Raw genomic sequence first — 19,873 nt, forward strand, 5'->3', positions numbered from 1 at the left:
CAACAGGTAGGGGAAGGGAGACCCACTGCTGGTCCCAGTTACAGTTGTGCTCCGCAAAGCTTAATGTCTTGGCTGACGTTTCCTCCATAAGCAGTATGTCTGCTCTGCAGGAGCTAGGCTAAAGCAGAGTATGCATCTTTTTAGTCTACACCCTGACTAATCCATTTGCAGACACAAGCAATAGCTGACATTTTGGGAATCCTTTGCATTATTCTTATAAAAGAGAGGTCATGCCCCCACAATATTTTTTTGCCTTAGACACTAGGCAGACTCTCTGAAGCTGATGACAATAGTAGATTTAGGTGTGCTGTCTCCCTCTTCAGCTCTGAACATGGACAGCAGTTCCTCAGGGGAACCTGAGGGACCATCCTTTGCTTTCCTTACATTCCCTCTGCTGCCAGCATCCTTGTCCCTCTCCTCCACCACTTTTCTTCCAACACAACTAGACCTAGGTTGCTGCATCACAAGGCAGGACTGTACAGAAGACCAACTGCTACCATGGGATCACTGGAAATCTCTGGGCCAGTCAAATCAATTCACAGGATGAGAATAGATGGCGGGGGGGAGGGGGATTCCAAGCAGATAGATAAAGCAGTGAAAGATCTTTTCTCCTCCTGAATGTGAGTAAAGTAAGAAGGAAACCCCCAGGCACAGAGGAAACAGTTTTCAGTTTGTGTTTATTACATCCTCACAGTATTTGCTACAGTAAAGGTGAATGACAGTATTCCATTTTACATTGTAATGACGTAAATCAGTGATAATGACAAAGACATCAGCCAAATATCTCATATGAATTGGGTCTAAGTGACTCTTTCAAACAAGAGCAGCTAATGTAGAGGGAACTCCAGATGGAAACCCTAACCACTGCCTTCATCTTAAACTTCCATGGCAAATAGGAAGATCTACAGAAATCAGCTTCTAGGTCCTGTCCAAACTGCAGTTGAAGCTCTGCTAACAACAACTCTGGTGTGCAGATACCATGGTGATGGTAATGGCATGAGAACCATAGAATAGATAGCATCTTAAAGAAGCTGGGCTCCAAGTCAAGCTGTCCTGTGATTCAATTTGCAATTCACTCCTCCCTAAGCTAAGGCTCTCATGAGTCCTTCTGAACCACACAAAGTTCCTGGAAGCATGTGTGGTTAGGAGGACACCTTAACTTGCATTCTGCTCAGGCCTGGTACCAAATTACCCAGCCTAGTAATACCAGCTGGTACTGAAAGTTTCCTCTCCCCATTCATGTTTTCACTGGCATCCTTATTTCTGATCCTTTTAATGAAGGATGCAGATTCAAGGTGGTATTGGTGGCTTTGACACAAGGAAAAATGGAAACCCAGGTCCCTGTTCTGATTGTAAAGAAAGGAAGAGAGACAATATAAGGGAGATGAGACACTTGGCTCACAGTTCTTAAAGAAGCCAGTTCCATCCCATGGATTACTCATTGCCTGCTCTCATTGCTGGAAATCCCACTGAGACCCATTCTGTTGCACAAGTAAATATAAAATCATATGTCCTTCTCCCCTCCCCCATCCCTTTTTAACTGGCAGATGTAGACATGAGCAGAGCAATATACAGAGATACTCCTCATACTGCAATGTGGTTGGCTCTGCACTCTACAGCAGTGGTTCTCAAACTAGGGCTGCCGCTTTTTCAGGGAAAGCCCCTGGCAGGCCTGGCCGGTTTGTTTATCTGCAGAGTCCCCAGGTTAGGCCGATCTCGGCTCCCACTGGCCGCTCCAGGCCAATGGGGGCTGCGGGAAGCTGCCCGAGCCGAGGGATGTGCTGGCCGTCCTTTCTGCAGCCCCCATTGGTCTGGAGCGGCAAACCATGGCCAGTGGGAGCCACGATCGGCCGAACCTGCAGACACGGCAGGTAAACAAACCAGCCCGGCCCGCCAGGGGCTTTCCCTGAACAAGTGGCTGCCCTAGTTTGAGAACCACTGCTCTACAGTATGTGAAAGCAGAGCTGATCCTGATCTGCAGTGGTTTAGATTCAGCCTGTGGGCCCAGCAGCGTGAAAGAGTGAAGAGTACTGGGATACATACAGATACAAGAGCAGACCATTGAGTCAATAGCAGCTCCACCACTCTAGCTTAGCAAATTGTACTGTGAATACCAGAGAGGAAAATAAGCTGGGAATTGGACCACAGCCCATCTGGGTCGGTTAACTGGTCAGCTGGGCTTCAAACCCGACAGAAAAGGACTGAAAGTGTGAAGCAGTGACCGGAGACAAGAGCCTAACACCAGAGCCAAGACCTCCACAACACCCTTGGGTTGTGGATTCTCCCAAGAGCCTCAGACAGCCAGTCTCTCCTTACGTGCCTTTCTGCACAAATGGTTCATTTTTTAGTGATTAGAGACTCCGCCTCACAGTTCCCTTCCTCCCCTGCCCCCTTACCCTTCCACATTCATGCCCTGGAGCGTCAACTGAGTTTATTACACAGCCTTGAATTAGAGGTACAGCTTTTTAATAAAGCCAAGGGGCGGTGCAGAGCAAAAATAACCCACCATGACTAAGCAAATATAAGTGACACATCTGTATATGAACACAGCCTTGTGGAAATTGGGAAGCTAAAAGGAAGCACAGCAGTAATCCCAACAAAACAGCTATTGACTCCTAATCTAATAGTAGAACCGGAGTAACGAAAGCACCAGCCCCCCCTCACTTTGTCACACCCTGCCAGCAAACATGGCATGTGAAGCTTTAAAGATGGAGAAAAGGGGACACAAAATTAGGAGCAAGCCAAAAGCTTCAGAATGCCCCACAAATGTGCGTGAGGGGGAAATCATTTCTGACGTAGCAGCAAACATACCTTGGTTTCAGTTCTGTGATCTTTGACTTGTGTGTCAGAGCAAGAGCTGTACTAAGACATAAGATGACTACAGCAGCTCCAGCACAAGAGGTGAATGGAATGTAGCCAGGATGTGTGAAACTGACAGGTAAGAGATGACAGGCAATTGGTGTGTAGGGACAGGTGACAGCTACACAGCAGAGTGTGTAGTGACAGTCAGAGGTATGCTGGAAAGATATGAAAAGACAGCAGACAGGTATCTGGGGAAAATGAGAGGCATCATGAATAGGTATGTGACAACAGAAGACAAGTCTGTAGGGACAGGTATGTGAGGATAAATGAGAACCATGAAATAATAGGTATGCAGTGATGGCTGAGAGGTTGGTGAGAAGAGGGGAAAGGTATCCATGGACAAGAGGTATGCAGGGACAGCTTTGTGAGGATATTGAACGTGTGTGCAGAGATAAATGAGAAGCAATAAGTACATAGGGACAGGTATGGGGAATGTGAGGGTAGGTTTATAGGGACAAGTGAGAGGCATACAGGGAGAGGAGACAGATATGCACCGACAGGTGAGAGGCACTCGGGGACTGGCATGAGGTATGCTTTGATATTGCTCTGTATGCTGTAAACATTTCAGTTTTGTTTCTATATCAATGAACATTCAGTTCAGTTTGATATATGTGCTGTTACGGGTCGTTGGAAGCACAGCAGAACTTTACATTTCCCATTACTCGCCAATCTTACATACGCCGCAAAGGAACGCTAACAGCTCATTTTATATCACTTATGTGTTATCCTAGTCTAACGTTTACAGTCTAAATCACAGTAAAGATCCTCTACTGGGAAACATTAAATTTATATATAAAGCACATACACATTCGCTCATACATGCACTCACTCACACATACATTCCTTCAATACTCAGGCCTAGTCTACGCGTAAAACTTAGGTCGATCTAGCCACGTTGCTCAGGGCCTGTGAAAATTTTTGCACCCATAATTAGGGTGACCTACCCCTGTACAGATGCAGTCAAAGGAAGGATTCTTCCATCAGCCTAGCTTCCTGCCTCTCAGAGAGGTGGATTAACTACATTGATGGAAAAACCCATTCTGGTGATGTAGCGCCGTAGTGTAGATGCTTCCTACCGTGCACAGCTGCAGTGCCATAGACTAGGCTGTAGTGTAGACATACCCCAAGATGATCAAGACCTGGCCCTTCATACTTCCCAGTGTGGAAGGCAGGGACTCGTCAGTGCACTAATGTTTACATTTAAAGGGACATAGACAACTTCAAATCTGGTTAATCGGGGGAAAAGGTTAAAAGCAGTTTCAATTTCTACCCCGGCCTCTGTGTCCCTCTGAAATTTGGTAACTTTAAAATTGCATTTTCCTATTTTTAAAAGTATTTGCTCTTCCCTCTTGTCAGAGATCTTCACAAATTGACAAGCTGTTCAGGGGAAATATGTAAAGTGTTGTCAAATGCAAAGGTAGAAAGAAACAATTTTTTCTCCCACCCCTTTCGATTATAGCACCCTTCGTTATAACAATACTGGGTCCAGAATTTTCAGAGGGAAGTGTGATAAGTTGTTGATGCCCCTTTAACATAAAATAAGAGTTGAAGCAAAGGCAGGGTATTTATCTTTGAGGATTTATCCTTCTAGACTAGCATAGTGTTTGCAATGGCTGATGCTAAATCACTATTTTCTTCACGAGCTCCTGATTTTAAAGGAGGCGATTACATAACTTTCCTATTTTCATTCAATTCAGGCTGACATTTGGCATAAAAGACAGCAAATTATGCTAATTTCTTTTGTTTAAAAAAAAAAAAGGCTTTAAATCATTAGCTTGTTTTCTATCTGGCCTTACTGCCATGAATAGTAGTGGAGCTCAAGACAGCAATGTTGGTGAGAACCACACTGAGCATACATCAGGAAGTCCTGCAGATATTTTAGCATGGGGATGGGCACTGATCTGGCCAGCTGCCCAGTCTGTTCCAAAACCTGCAATAGTGTCAAATTTTCCATAGCTTCACCCCAATCATCTTGTCTTGATGAAGCGATAGAAGCAAAGGAGCATACAGCTTACATCAGGTAAAATCACTCAACCTGGGGAGGTCTTTTTAAATGGACAGTCAACTGTCTCACCCCCCTCTAGTTGGTGGGAGAAACCTCCCTTCTCCTCCCCATCCCATATACTTTCCATCCAGCCCTCAGCTGTCCAGCTATACTTGCCCTTCATTCCCAGTCATGCAGAAACTCTCACTTCACTGCTTTTTTTATGCCAACTGGCTGACTCGACCTGTACAATATTTTCTCACAATGCTTCTATAGTAGGCTGAGCTCTCTGCTGAATAGGTTGGCCTCCCAAAGGGCTGGGAAGTACTAGCAGGTACTGAGGATACCATCTGTTGAAGTATCCCCGGAGTCTTTAATGTGCTGTGGATGGAGCCTTTTTGGGTGCCTTATAAACAAGAAGTAAAAATGACCACCTTTCTTCTCTTTAAAAAGCACTGACTACGCATCCCCCACTAGCACTTTCACTTACATTCTGGTCTAGATGATACTTAATCCTGCTTCAGTGCAGGGGACTGGACTAGATTTATTAAGGTTCCTTCCAGTCCTACATTCTGTTTCAATGATTCTTCACTTGGAAAAAAGGACAGAGTTGTGTATATATGCACCCTTTGCATTCACAGCCACAATATGTGGATTAATATAAAAGATAAAATATACATAGCCCTCCCCTGCCTTCACAATCTCAGTACTTTCAGTGTTGTCACTTGTGGTGTCTGTCCCAGACCATAGTGTTATAAAAGACAGCTAAGATCTTTCAACCAGTACCTGAAAGGCACCATATAGGTGTGCCTATCCTGTCACACTGAAGAGTGTGCTCACCAGTTCAAAAGCTGTAGAGTCATTGGTTTCATGCACCAGTTCACGTTCATGCAAGGAGTCACCTAGACACTTCTGCATTAAGGAGCAAATTCTGTGCATCCAGCTCCCATTGACTTCGACTTAACTCAACAGGAGCTCCCCACATCTAAAGACAGCATAGCCCTAAATGAGGGTGCCACAGCTTGTGTCACAGGGAGAAGAGTTCACCTCAATTCCTCAGTAGCTCTCTCTTGGTGTCTGCCTCCAATTGCACAGAAAACACATTCAGAATGTTCCATGAACCCTGTGGAGTGATGTGAGTAAATTTTTTCCCCAGCGTCTCTCAGTGATCTCCCCCACCCTCCCCCCTTGCACTTTTATCTTACATCTGCAGCACAATGGGGATGTATATGTGGTTTAATTCTGTTTAGTAGGACAAAAATATAGCCCAGGAATAATCAAAGAATAATTTCATCAGTCTTTGATTCCTTCTAGTGCCTTGCACAAGGTTCCTGAGATAGTTACCTCTGCAATCTTGTTTGCTAGGTTGACAAAATGTATAGACTACGGGAATTCATGATAGATTCTAGAGCAGTGGTTCTTAACCTTTACTGCAGCCTGCACCCCTTTGGTTCTCAAAATACGTTCTCGCACCCCTTATCAAAATTCATTGAAGTAGGTCAGTTCTTTAAACCTACATATATTTTTATTTGTATATTACAGTAATCGTTAAAATGTATAATGTTAATAAATACATAGGTTTGATAAAATATAGTTCTACTTACGTACCTGTGACTAACTTGTGTTTTCGATGATTTACCTTCTAAAAAAATCTGGCATGTCTCTCACCCCCAGAAAGGGCATCTCGCACCTCCAGGGGGTGCATGCACCCCAGGTTAAGAACCACTGTTCTAGAGGTACTTTTAAAGAAAATAGATAGAGGGGCTGTACTATAGGGCCTGCCTTTGGGTGCAGATGTAACCCACACACCTCCTGGGTGTGGTGTTGTGTCCCATCTAGTGGCACCTAGTGAGACCACTAGAGAGAGAGACAGAGAGATAAAATGAGCCTGCTCTATAGGCTTAGCTAACAGCATTTAGCTCATGCGGTAGAGGCTCATGCACTAAGCTCCAGAGGCCCCAGCTTCGATCCTGCCCGCTGACAACCGGGATCTGTCAGCGTTACACAGGCTCAGTTGCACACACCTTGCAAACCTGTGTTCCAGTCCCTGCCACTTATTTTACAATCCAGTTGTGAAGGACATCGGTAAACAATGGTTCTCAGATCATAGGGCTCAATGCCCTTTCTGATAGTCCCTCTAATAGAATGAAAATTGACACATGAGAGGGTCTCGCTCTTACAAAGTGGTCTGCAAAATGAAAAGTAGAGAATCAGTTTTAGAATAACAGTGCTGTCAGATGCTGTAAGGTAATCTTTCCTTAGAAAACACATTTTCCCTATACAGCATATAGCCTCTGGTGCCTAAGAACTCTGACCTGCTGCACATGACTCTGAAATGAGACAACCATGCTCCCCACCCTCATTGTGATTCCTGAACCACAAATACCCAGTCACCTGGAGCCCAAGTGTCACCACCATGCAAAACTTTGGTTACTGGTCAACGGCAATGGCATATGAGTGAACTCCTGTTCAGTAAAGCTAAGCCACTCTGCACCTAACCATGCATCAGCTCTCTCTCTCCTCTCCCCTTCCCATTCAGCCCGTGTCAATTCCATCCAGTGCTCACATTATAGAGATAGGACTGGGAAGACATTTATTGAATAAAAACAGTGATGCACTAACAAAACCGTTCATCCTAATGAGAGAAACCTCATAATGACTACAGAACAGAGGCTATACATCCAGCAGCTCCCCCGGCACAGCATCCCTCAAAACAGAGCTTGAAAGCTATGTCCTACCTAATGCATGGATGTGCAATACCTTTTGAGACCCATGCAGCTTTTCCCTACTTTGCTGTGTGCAGCTTTAGACTCCAGGCCATCCTGTTTACTCAATTTTGAATCAAATTTTTAATCCAAACTTTTTTGGATAGCAAACCCACAAACTACCCTAAACATAGAAATTGGAGCCTATTGTAAATTTATTTATGCATAACTTGGTGGTTGTGTGACACAGTTGATGTCTGTGCATAATCTTTCCTTAAGCTATGCAACAAAAATATGGAAAATACAACAGCAAATAAGTGTCTTGTATACTGCTTCAAAACTGGACTCATCCAGTGCATGACATGTTTCCACTGTCTTGTCTGTTTTCACAGTAGGGACCACGTCTCCATATTTGTCCGTACAGCACTGAACAGTTAGCAATCAATCAATAAAAGCAGTCTATGGACAATAAATACAAATAACTTCAGTATCAATGTTATCAGATGCTGCATGAGGTCAGGACAGAGGCTGTTTTTAAGTGTTGTGTGTGGTGTGCTACGTTGCACACAAATCCCTTTACTTTTACCTCTCCCAGTCATGCCTGATCATGCAATGCATGAAATGTGTGTTCTCACATAACAGGCAGCTCCTGCGTTCCTCTTCCTTGTTAGGAATTAGCATGATGGAGCATCACATGTTGCCTCCCAACACTACAAAGCTCTTCTGGGGCAAGAAGTATCTTTTTGTTATGGTTTTGGTACAGAGCCTAGCACAATGGGGCCCTGCAACATGCCTGGGGCTCCTATCTGCTCCCACAAAACAAATCAATCAAATAATAATTATAATTTGTACTAGAACCATTTCTAGTAAGGGCTTTTGGTTTGGCCTCCTGGGGAGGAAACTTTGGCTCCTTGACAATGCATGTGAAAATAACATTCAGCTTCCCTCCCCTAAAGAGAAGGACTTTAGGGTTGGGGGGCATCAACAGATAGGGAGGGGGTGCAGCAAGGTCATGGCTGACATCACAGTGTGAGCAACAAAAATGGAAGAAAGAGCTGACTCAGTTGATCAGTTCTACCCGGGGAGACAGCTCAAGGCCTGTAGCTTTCGGAACCTCATGGTCTCTAGCTTGGAGTTCCAGCTGCCCACGCCCTCACATGATCGACAGCACTGCTTTGAATTGTGCTCAGTTACACTAGTTTCATGACTGCCCTTAGTGTCCCCTCCAAATATGTGAGATAGGTGAGCGTGGGGAAGAGGTCTGGAAGGATGAAAGTTCATATTGGCATTATTTACGAACTAACCAGTGTAGTAAGTTTTGGGAAACCTGCCTTCTTGATAGATGACCCAGTGCACCCCAGAGGACATGTTTATGATCCTGAATAGGCCAGAATCTGCTAGGTGCTACCACTAACCAAACACACACAGAGACTCTACAAAGAGTCCTAGTACTGCGTTTGGGTCACACTCTGAAATGGGCTCCCCCTTTCTCTCTCCCCTTCCTCCTTTACCACCGCTTTTTTTAAACACCAATGAAGTTTCACATTTGGAAATGGTTTTGGCTGCCATGGGAAGCTTATGGTTTCTGAGGGTCCCATCCCTGCTCTAGCTGAGCCTCCTCTGGGTTTGGGTCAGCAGGTCTGTGTAAATTTTGGATCTCAGGAACCTGGGGTAAGAGTCTTTCTCCATGAGGCTGCGCACTTTCCCCTGGGCCTGGTCAAAGCAAGATAGTGAGGGCTCCTGCACATTATTTCTTGTCACCTCTCGTGTCTGGAAGTCTATGTTCACCTAGGGAAAGAGACAACAAGAAGAATTATATAGAGTAACCCCACTTTATATAGTTAAGAGTGTATGTTTGTCACAGCCACAACTAATAACACAACAACATAACCTTTTGGGGTGGGAGAGGGAGGGATTCATAATAAGTCACTGCACAAATTTTCTAACTTAGGTGGCTTAAGTTAAGCACTTCAATCCATATTAATTTCAATATTAGCTGTGTGTGCTTAGCACCTCTGAAAACCAGACCATTTTTATGTAGGTGCCTAAGTGTGAATTTAGGTGCTTAACTTTAGGCACCTACTGCAAGTCTGAAAATGTTGACTCAGAGTCTTTGTCACCCCAGCTATCCCATCACTCATCAAGACTCCTATGAATTTTTACAAATTTGGCTCTCTATACATTTAGTGTGTAGAATAATGAATTGTTAGCAATTTTAAACTATTACTAAAATCTTACTAAATAGCTTTAAGTTATTTTTGTTTTACAATAAACTGTTTGAATTTTCTCATAATTTCCCATGACAACTACTTACTAAAATATATTGTGCCTCGACTTTTCCATTTTAAACCCCCTAAACGCATAATTTTAGCATTTTTGCTGTGACAAATCAATGAATTTTCCCAGATTTTTGCCCTGACAAACAACCAGGCTTAACTGTGGTTGTCATGAGAAAGATGGCTGCAAAGCAATTCCTGTGTGAGAGAGTTTGCAATTATTAATCGTTTGAATAGGGAGGCTTCCGTGGTACACAAATATAATGCAGTCAAGAAAGGAAACCTTTATCTGTGCCTCCCCTCAGATGGTTACAGCATTAGTTGGCTGTGCATTATGCTGGGGGGTCATTTAAAATTTTGATACACCAAAGGTCATGACTGTGCGATCTGATTTTAGGAAAGACCAAACCCTTTAGATATCATAGGGATCGACACCTCCTAATCTAACCTAAACCCAAGTGTCTAATCCCAGCTGGAATGCATTCAGTGCCACAGGATGCTGGATCACCTCCCACTCCAGTTGACATAATCAGAAAGACTGCCATTGACTTCTGTGGGAGTTCAATTTGGCCCTGTAGTCAGCCAAACCTCAGCTTGGGCTTGAGCCAAAGTACCTTTGAGTCTCTTGCCCCTGGGTCCCCGCCAGGAGCCCCTACTCCTGGGCAATCTTACTGTTCCCAGCAGAAGCTCAGCTCGCTCCCAGGGTCTTTTCAGCACCCAGTTTATAGTCTCCTTGACTCTAGCCCCTGGGTGCACTTCCCAGGACCTATCACAGTTCACGGCCTTTTGCTTATACCAAGATTGTAGTGTCTATCTGCCTCAAATGGGGTGGGGCTTGAAGGAAAATGTTAGCAGCTGCCTAAGGCTCAATTTCCATTGTTGCTGGAGCTCACTAGCATGCCCTAGAAGCTTCCTTGTTCCTGGAAAAACTCCTCCCTTGGCCAGGATCACCCTTTTAAGCTCCACTTCTACAGGCGTAGCATGTTCTGCCGGTGCACCTAATTGACAGTGCCTGATTGCAGGAATGCTCGTTAGCCTTTCCACCAGGGGGATGGGCATGTGCCCGATCAGAGGCCCCAGATTACCAATATTAGCAAGTCACAAGTTGTGGGTAAAGTCTGAGGTTTTCCCCCCTGGAAGCCCTCTTGGAAATTGGGTACACATTCACTAGAGGAATCTGTAAGCAGGCCCTCTCTGAATAAGCAATATGACATCACAATGCAGGATATAACATCATAAACTGTGACTATGTTAAAGGAGAATTCACAAGTCCAAACTCTAAATTGTGGCTACACTTTCTATTCAGCACAGTGTGCTATTGCTCGTAACTTTCAGCAATTATAACAATGCTGAATAATACAGATTCAGAGGGGTGTAGGGCCTAGATTGCCACATACGCCCTAACTCTTGGAGATTCAACAGGTTAGAGCAGTTGCTGGGAGTGTTGTTGAAGGCAGTTTTGGGGACCTATAAGGCAAGAATTTTGATACTTGTGAAAGAATGAAGGAGTGATGTCTCTATCTGTTGATTTGCAGAGGTTCCCCACTGGACGCTTTGGGATGCAGGCTGCAGTAACTCAAATATCCAGAGACACTGGCCAACAGTAGCCAGTGAAATCATTGATCAGCTCATTACCTCTGCAGTGGTCCCCTGAAGAGTACAAAATCCCAGCACTGGGGATATGAGTCACTGGTAGTGGAGAGAGATGTGGCAAACATGATGTACCCAACCCTCCTTTCCTTCCCCTTGCCAAGTGAGTTTCCCTGCAATACCTGTCTCTCAGATTAATCCCACCAGAGTGTGTATGCCTACCAACCTCTCGAGGAGCTTGCACATCAATGAATTCTTCAAAGATCCTGTGGGCTTTGGATGCCAGTTTGGTTGTCGACCGGGTCTTTTTGAACTCCTCACAGGCCAGCCAGAACTCCAGATTCTCCTCGCTGAACTCTGTCTTCAGGAAGGCGCGGAATGCAGCCATCCCATCTACAAGGGGGAAACATTGGATTTATGGGAAAAGGAAAGCAACTTCAGACCAGGTAAGACCTCTTTACTGTATATCCCACTGTTCACTATTCCCAACAAATACAATCCCTATTTGTTTCAAAATCTCTGCCATTGGCACAAAGAGACTTAACTGTTGATCATGTGGTTTTTCTACAGCAAGCTCAATTACTGTCCTCCACAGGTTACACAGTTACATGAGGCTCCCATGTGGTTAAAGGAACCCCCTCCTGTGCTGTTTTTTAATCAGTATTTTGCTAGGAATGTAGGCAGAATTTCAAAGGGATTTCAGTGGGATATGAGAGCCTAACTCCTATAGGGTACTTTGAAATTCCTAGGCTCAAGTTATACAGTCTGCTTGCCATACAATTGTTAATGCCTCACTTTGTAAAATACAGTTGTCACTCGGTAAAAAGTTTATAAAATATATCATTTGTGAACTTGTCTCCTTTTACATCTGGGCTTTTCATTACTTTGATTTATTACCTTGACACGTTTTTAACTCTTATTTGTATATAGGAAGTATCTTAGAATTTCTAACCATAACAACTACAATAAAAAGAAAAAGGAAGGAACATTGAGGGGTTACCACCTCTCTCTAGCTAGGTGGTCAAAGTGCTCTTATCTCTTTTAGTGTTTAGCAATTGTGAGACTTAGATAACGTTTCTGGCTAGCTCAGGTTACAAGTTATGATTATGAAGATTTGGCTAGGAAATTGGAGCGTTCTGATTTCTGTGCCTAGGTATATTTATAAAAAGGGGCACATGTAGACACAGCCACTGTATTTATTTTCTCTGCAAGTGGGATCCAACCAATTCGGGTCTGGAACAAGCAGAATTGAAATCAATGAGCACTCCACCCACTTATGGCAGAGCTGAATTTTGCCCTTTCAGACCTTTCCTGTAAGGTAGGGCCATATAAGAGTTTATGACAGGAATCCTTCTTGACCAACATTACCCCATTCCAAGTTTGTGTCTAAAAACATTTGTGGGATGGGACAGGGAATGCAGTCAGTGAGGAGAAAGAAGTGGTCTTGGGGAAACTGACGGAAGGTCCCTCCTACTCTCCCTGCCCTGAGTTTGGGAGCTAAGCTCCCCTGGAGCTCCCCTTCCTCCTGCCTCTTCCTGGGCTGATGAAATAAGAACTTCTCAGGCACAATAATCTAAAGTGGGAGCAGCAGGAGGGGCTGGTGCTTGGCTGGGGGTATGATGGGGTTCTAATCCTTCCTGCACCAGTACCAGACGGGAGCTTCCTTTCTGACTCTTTTCTTTCCCAGAAAGATCCATCCCCTGCCCTTCCTCCCCACTTCCAATGGGCAGAAATGAAAAGTGACAGTCTGCTGCCTCCAGCTCCCCCCTCCCCCACCATGGCAGGAGAAAAAGAGAAACCCTGCCCCCGGCCTCCCCTCCCCTAGCCAGAATCCAGGAGACACTGGGGTTGCCAGTGAGATGGAACTATGGAACTATCCATTCTGAGATGCAGAACCCCACCCCCACATCAGCCCTTAAGGGAGCCCTCCTGCTGTCCCCTACCAGAAGCCCCTTCCTCAACCACTCCGCTCCTGGCGAGATTCGGGTCTCAGGTGTTTTTGTGACAACTTGCATTTGGCACAGGCAGAAGACAGGATATTGGGCTAGATGGACCAATGGTCTGACCCAATATAGCCGTTCTTATGTTCTGTCCCCCTTCCTAGTCCCCAGTGCTGGGAGGAGCCACTGCGGTTTCAGCAGCTTGAGGACCTGGCACACACCCAGAGGGCAGCCGCTCTCCCAGCCACGTGGCATGCATCGTAGTTACAAAATCACTGTGTGGACACGCATGTGCACAGCTTTCAGGGAAGATTGGTCCCAAGTGGGGAAAAAAAACCCCACACATTAAATCTTTTCACTGGCAAGGCAGTACAAAAACTGTCCAGGCTGGTTAAAAACCAGCCAGCTGACAACCATAGCCGCCACTGGGACACAGAATGGTTCCGTCAGCTCCCTCTCCCCTCTTGAATGTCTCATCTAAGTGCCTTACAACTTCCAGTAACCTCGCATGTGTTCCCCACAAGCAACTGAGAATGGTTTTATGAGAGCTGGGGTGAAAGTGCCTCTTCCTGCTTGCTTTTAAATAGCTAATGTGAGATTATGGACAGAAAGGGGACACAGGGATGAGATGCTCAGTTACAGCTGTATCACATCAACTCTTTGGAGTATCGTTTTTTAGTCTTCTTACTGCCCAAAGAGAGGGGGAAATGTGGTCTCAGCAAGGTGCTGTGCCAGCTGCAAAACGAGGGCTTTTGTTGTGCGCACAGCAGTGCTGCTGAAACTGAATGTTGTGATTTGGATACAATGGACTCTACAGCTCCAGGTGCCTGAGGGAGACATTAGCCCCTCTCCAAGCCAACGGTGCAGGGACATGCCAGAGATATGGCCGGGGCAGGAGGTGTATCGGGAACACACTGCACTCAGGCTGTTGTGAGCTGCTCGATGGCTTCATAACATGATGTTGTAGGCATCTTGAGATAGAGATGCTGCTGAGGCTGCTCTAGCTTACACCAATGCCTGCTCCACTCCCTGGCTGACCCCAAAATGCTGGCGGCAAGAAGGTGGCACATAACGTGTGCCCTCTCCAAAATCTAGTACCCAGTGTCTTTCCTGGGGAGGTAGGGTCTCAGTGGGAAGGTGAAAACTCAGGAACAGATTAGGTAATCTATTTGGCAGTATGGGATAGCAGAGAGTTTGGAGGGAACAGAAGTTTGAGGGGAAAAAAACAGCAGATCCTGGTGCCATAAGGCTCTTTGTATGTAGCTGGTTCCTGTAATGTTTGCCCTTAAACATTCCATAGTTGGTTAGTGGATACCTTGCTGAAGCTTTTTACAACGACGATAAAGAGCTTTGCAATATGCTTCTAGACACCCTGCCTCTCTTTTTTGGTCTTGATTCTCTCTCTGTTTTTTGACATCCTTAGCATTGACACAGGAGTCACTCTCCAAAAACAGAAGCCTTGCCAGGGGACGTGATGAACAGAGCATAATGTCTGGTAAAAGGAAAGGCTTTCTCATGATTGATGCAGCATGAAAGACCTTTGCTTCAACCCTGCTCCAGAGAGCTGCCTGGGGCAGCAGCTGGAACCAGAGGGTCTCTGCACAGTTCTCTCCCCTTGCTCCTGCTCTGACTTTAGTCAGTGGCGTTTCATTTCTAAATAAATATAGAAAGGGGTTGGATATGAGTAGTGGACATTTTTCTCTTCCTGTTTGTACTCTGTCTCCTTCCCTTCTATTTCCTCTCCCCCCATTTTCTCTCCTCTCCATAAACTTCCTCGCCCTCCCTCTCCTGCAGGTCTCTTGCTAACCCCCTTTCTTCATTCTGTCCCTGCTATTTTCTCCCACCCTCTTCACTTTCCTTCTTTTCACCCTCTCTCCCCATCTTTCCTTCTGCTCTCCTCCCTGCACTCCCTCTCTCTTCTGTCTATTCCTTCTTCTCTCTTTGTTGCCATCCTCTCTGTCTCTCATGGCCTTATGCAGGAGAGACTTCAAACCAAGGGGCCCCCTTGCTGTATGAAGTCCCACTGCTAACTTGCACTCACTCATAAGAGCTGATCCCCCTCCTGACTTCCCACAGGCTTCTGTCTCCTCCATGCATGAGCTCTCTGTATGTGGAGGAAGCCCTTCTTTTTAGATCAGTCAGCTAGGATCATTCTGAGTTGTTTGGGAGGCTGGAGGTGATGGAGGAGGGAGCATCAGAGGACTTTCTTGGGAGGGACTTCAAAACCTAGGGCTGCCCTGCTCCATCTCCCTTTTTCCTTCAGCTTCTGGCTGATTTCCACCACTTACATTCTCTCAGTGTGTGGCCGATATAAGGTATGCCTCTGTCACTCTCCCCGTGGGTACTCAGAGTTGTGAGGCACCTCACCACCACCTGCCCTTAGCGTGAAGCCGTGTTGTCTGATAACTCAGCTCTTTGGCCAGAGGCTGTTGGTTTCATAGACAAGCACCAACTTCTAGGTCTCTAGCATCCCCCTCTGCAGTATCTAGCTCCTGTCATTGGGCGCACTCAGAAACCGCCAGGTGAGCTGTCCCTGACGGGACAGGGTACACACAGCTTGGCTGGAACCACTCAGGATCAAATTCTTTAGGACAGCTCAGCCCTGTGACACATACCTTTATTTACAAAGATTTAGACTGAAGATCGAATGAGCAAGGATAATAAGAAAGGGTTACGTATAAAACATGCTTCTTAGAGTCTAAGCTTAACTCTAACTGGCTAAAACCCTGGTCTAAACAATTTCTCACCTAAGGCCTCCCAGCATCACTAGCCCAATATGGCCAGGATCCAAATTTTATGGATACAAGAAGTGCCGTCCTTTTAGCTCCTCAGTGAACGATAAGAAAGGCGTCCTTTCCCCCTCCTCTTTTAGGCCAGTCAATCTTTGAAGTGCACTCCCATACAAGCCTCTTCTCCCCTGTTGCTAGTTTGTGCTCCCCCTGTTTGTTTCATATCTCCTCCATCAACATGTCTTTCCTGTTGATTTCACATGCGAATATGGTTTCCATTGTTTTGGCTTAATTTACATGTGACAGAGAGATGTACATATTCTCTCCTGTCTGGAAAAAAAACTATTTGTCAACTCGTCCTGGTTACATAGTTTAACACCTACTTTAGTAGGTACATGTAACTCCTTGCACAGTGACCGTACATACATCTCTCAATGCTTATGATGACCACTATGATATAAGCTTTCACTGGATACCTCACACAACAGTCTTTATCGATAAATACCATGGCAGCAATTTTGTTCCATGTAGTGAGTGTGTCAGGCATGATAGGAGTTGCTGAACACTGAACCCTTTGCCAGTTGGCATTGAGGGGTTGTGAGGGCACAGCCTGTGAGAGTGAACAACAGATTACTGTGCACTGTAAGACAGCTTCCACACTATAATGCTGCCCTGCAGCTTAGGATAGGAAGGGAAGAAGGGAATTGGAGAAGAGTACTGGAACTAACAGAAGTGCCAGGGTGGATTTAGGTCTATAGAATGTTGTTCCCTGAGTTGGACCTTGGCCTCGACGCTGAGTTTAAGACCTGCACACTCATGAAGAGAATCATGGAAGCGTTACTTACCAAAGGAGGTCAATATCTTTGTTTCAAAGCACTTCTCACCCAAATGAGGGGACTCTGGCAGCACAGTACCCCCAGGACTATGTCAAGTTCAGTACTGATTTGAACAGAAAACCATCATCTACTGAGTCACCTACTGAAGTATCAATTAAAGAAGCACGGAAGCTAGGAAGTGTGATATATAAACTACATATCAAAGATAAAGTGAAGAAAAAAGAACAGCACTGGGAGTCTTCAGATGGCACAGCACAGTGCATCCTGAGAATATACAGACCACCATCTCCAAGGACATGGCACTTTAAGAAGGTATGGGGTACTTATTTAGGGGCATGATCCTTTAAAATAGTTCTAGTATACTTATTCAGGCATCTGACCCCAAAAAGCTTTGGGTGTAGGGATTACCTGAAACCAAACAGGGAAGCGATTACTGTTGGAGCAGACCTAATGAAGACACTGCAAAGAATTCCTCTAATGGGGGAGAGCATCAAAGCCCATAAGAGGACCAGATCTGGAAGGAATTTGCAAGTCTGTGAGAGCAAAGCAGGGCTGTCCTTAGGCATAACCAGCATATGCGGCTGCGTAGGGCACCCCGGAAATTTGGAGCACCACTGTGACCATAGGTACCGACTTCTCATCTTGCCAGGGGGTACTTGACACCACCCTTCTGCTCCAGGCCCCACCCCCAGCCCGTCTTGTCCCCTGAGGGTGCCCCGTCCCCACTTCCCCCCATCCCTCCCGGAGCTTGAACGCCATAAATCAGCTGTTCGCGGCACTCAGGAAGCACTGGGAGGGAGGGGGAGGAGTTGGTAAGCAGGGGGCCGCTGGCACGCAAGAGGCGTGGCAGGGGGAAGGAGGGGAGCTTGGTGCTGGTGGGTGCTCTGCACCCACTAAATTTTCTCCGTGGGTGCTCCAGCCCCGGAGCACCCACACACAGAGTCCGCACCTATGACCGGGACAGCAGGTAAGAGCGAGTCGATTCCCCCACACCCAGCATGCGCTGCAGCCTCCTTACTAGGCAGAAGGCAGGGGCCGGATTCATAGAGCCAAATGCACCAGCATTGGGGCACCAGTTGCACTCACGTAGGGGCAGTATAGGGGCACCAATATTCACAGAGCCAAATGCGCTGGCGTAGGGGCACCAGTTGTGCCAGCATAGGGGCACCAGTTTAATAATACTGTGTAGGGCCCCATAAATCCTAAGAATGACCCAGGAGCAGAGCAACGAAAGGCTAGTCCATTCTCCTTTCACTCTTACCCCGTGAACACAAGCCAGGTCCCAAAGTCATTACTTGGGTTTTACTCACTTCTCATTCGGCCATGATTCCCATTGACTTCAGTGGGAGTTTAGCCTCAGCCTCACTAAGGACTTCAGTTTATGTCCCTGTGTACCTGCTCCACCTTCATGCTGATCCCTAGAGCAGTAAGGTGCACCGCGGATCTTGGGGAGGGATTGTGCTAAGTATACTTATTTCCCAGACAATTATCTTTTTCCGAGATCCTCCTGGGGTGCTAAGGCTCCCCCTGTGCTCCCAATACAGGGATGTGCCTAAAAGTATAATCTAGCCCTGTATGCTTTAAGTAATTATCATATTTGGCACTTATGTCACTGATTTGTAGTGCTGTACAAACATTAATGCATCCCCACAGTTCATCTGTGAACTAGATAAGTATTATTACTGTCCTTGTGTGGATGGGGGCAGTAAAGCAGGCACGTTCATGAATTTTCCCAAGGTCAGTAACAGAGCTGTAGTTAGAACTCAAAGAGTTCCTCACAACCAACGTTGTGTTCGTTCCCTTAGAACATGGAGAGTAGATTGACTAGAGCAATAAGGGTTGAAAGGAAGGAGCTCTGCAGGCTAGTGAATGATGAGTGGCAACTAAGGAAGGCCTCAACATCTTGAGAAGATCCAAGACTAAAGGCTTAAATCATTCAGGCAGACAGTCTAATCGCCAGGAGTCTAGCCAATGCTGGAACGCGAAGATTAATGATTATTTATGTAATGTTTGTATTTCATGCCATAGATGTGATTGGCACTTAACCTAAGAAACAAAGGCATAGGCTGAGATTTTTAAAGATATTTAGGTGTTTCTGCACTCAGCACTGCAATGCCTATGTTTCATTTTTCAAAAGGAATTTAGACACTTAGGGGTCTAAATACTGCCCTGTTGACACTGAATGAGGCGAGGAGGGTACAGGAACATTTCTCATCCTAGGAATTGCTTTGATGAATTTTAGACTCATGTCGGTAGCACAAAGCAGATACAGTGCTGTCCTAGCTCAAAAAGAGCCAGAAGGAGATGGGAATCTGTGGGAAGAAGGGCAAAGAGTGATCAAGAAAAGGCAGAAAAAGGATAATATGTCAGAAGAGCACAGAGATCACACAGTACGGAGGAGAGAAAAATAACTGTCACAAATCTAAGAAGGAAACATACATGAAGGTTTTTCCATGTCTCTTTGTTGAAAACAGATTGAGGGTTTAAGGACAGTTTGTCCTGGTGGATATTGGACAAATGACAAGCCACGTGTCCAGCCCCGTGAGAGATGCAGAACAAGATGCGCCATTGCTTGCATCTCCGCCGGTATACTGTCAAAAGGAATCTCCATCTGGCTGGCCAGACCATGTCTCCTGGGCATGAGATACAGAGAGAGGCTACTCTTCTGTCACTTGCTGAAAACACACTCTCCAGGCCAGACCAAGCTCCCGTCTCATGGGAGTCATCATTAACCTTAATGGCATGAACTGGGAAAAAATGTCCAAAAACAGCACATTAAAGTCACTTCCTGGTAAATGTACTAAAAGCACGTCGCATTGACTACAGAATCCCCTTCCTATGCTACCGCACTTCCCTGAGGTTTTCCCCTCAGTACTTGCTTTTAGAAAATGAACATTTGACATTATTGTGCACTATGCAGAGCTCTCTGTCCTGTCCCTGGCAAACAAGGA

The 19,873-nt window shown here is 45.7% G+C and overlaps 1 protein-coding gene and 1 long non-coding RNA gene across 3 annotated transcripts in view; one reads left to right on the plus strand and one right to left on the minus strand.

The window, feature by feature from the left end:
* Positions 1-660: 660 nt before the first annotated feature.
* RGS8 (regulator of G protein signaling 8) overlaps positions 661-19,873 on the minus strand; it is a 36,972-nt gene continuing 17,759 nt past the window's right edge. Inside the window, exons 5-6 of one of the 2 annotated variants that reach the window (XM_037907844.2) lie at positions 11,644-11,810; positions 661-9,339 (exon numbers count right to left, since the gene is read on the minus strand). In XM_037907844.2, coding sequence (XP_037763772.1) covers positions 9,157-9,339; positions 11,644-11,810 — 350 coding nt within the window. In that variant the 3' untranslated portion in view covers positions 661-9,156. The remainder of the gene's footprint in view (positions 9,340-11,643; positions 11,811-19,873) is intronic. The other variant, XM_037907845.2, reaches the window with a different exon arrangement.
* On the plus strand, positions 11,369-14,841 carry LOC122461459. The gene is made up of 3 exons (XR_006283366.1): positions 11,369-11,580; positions 11,741-11,863; positions 14,781-14,841. It is a non-coding gene; the product is annotated as an uncharacterized LOC122461459 (long non-coding RNA).

The sequence above is a fragment of the Chelonia mydas genome, chromosome 8 (genome assembly GCF_015237465.2).
Source record: "Chelonia mydas isolate rCheMyd1 chromosome 8, rCheMyd1.pri.v2, whole genome shotgun sequence".
In the NCBI taxonomy this organism is placed as follows: Eukaryota; Metazoa; Chordata; order Testudines; family Cheloniidae; genus Chelonia; species Chelonia mydas.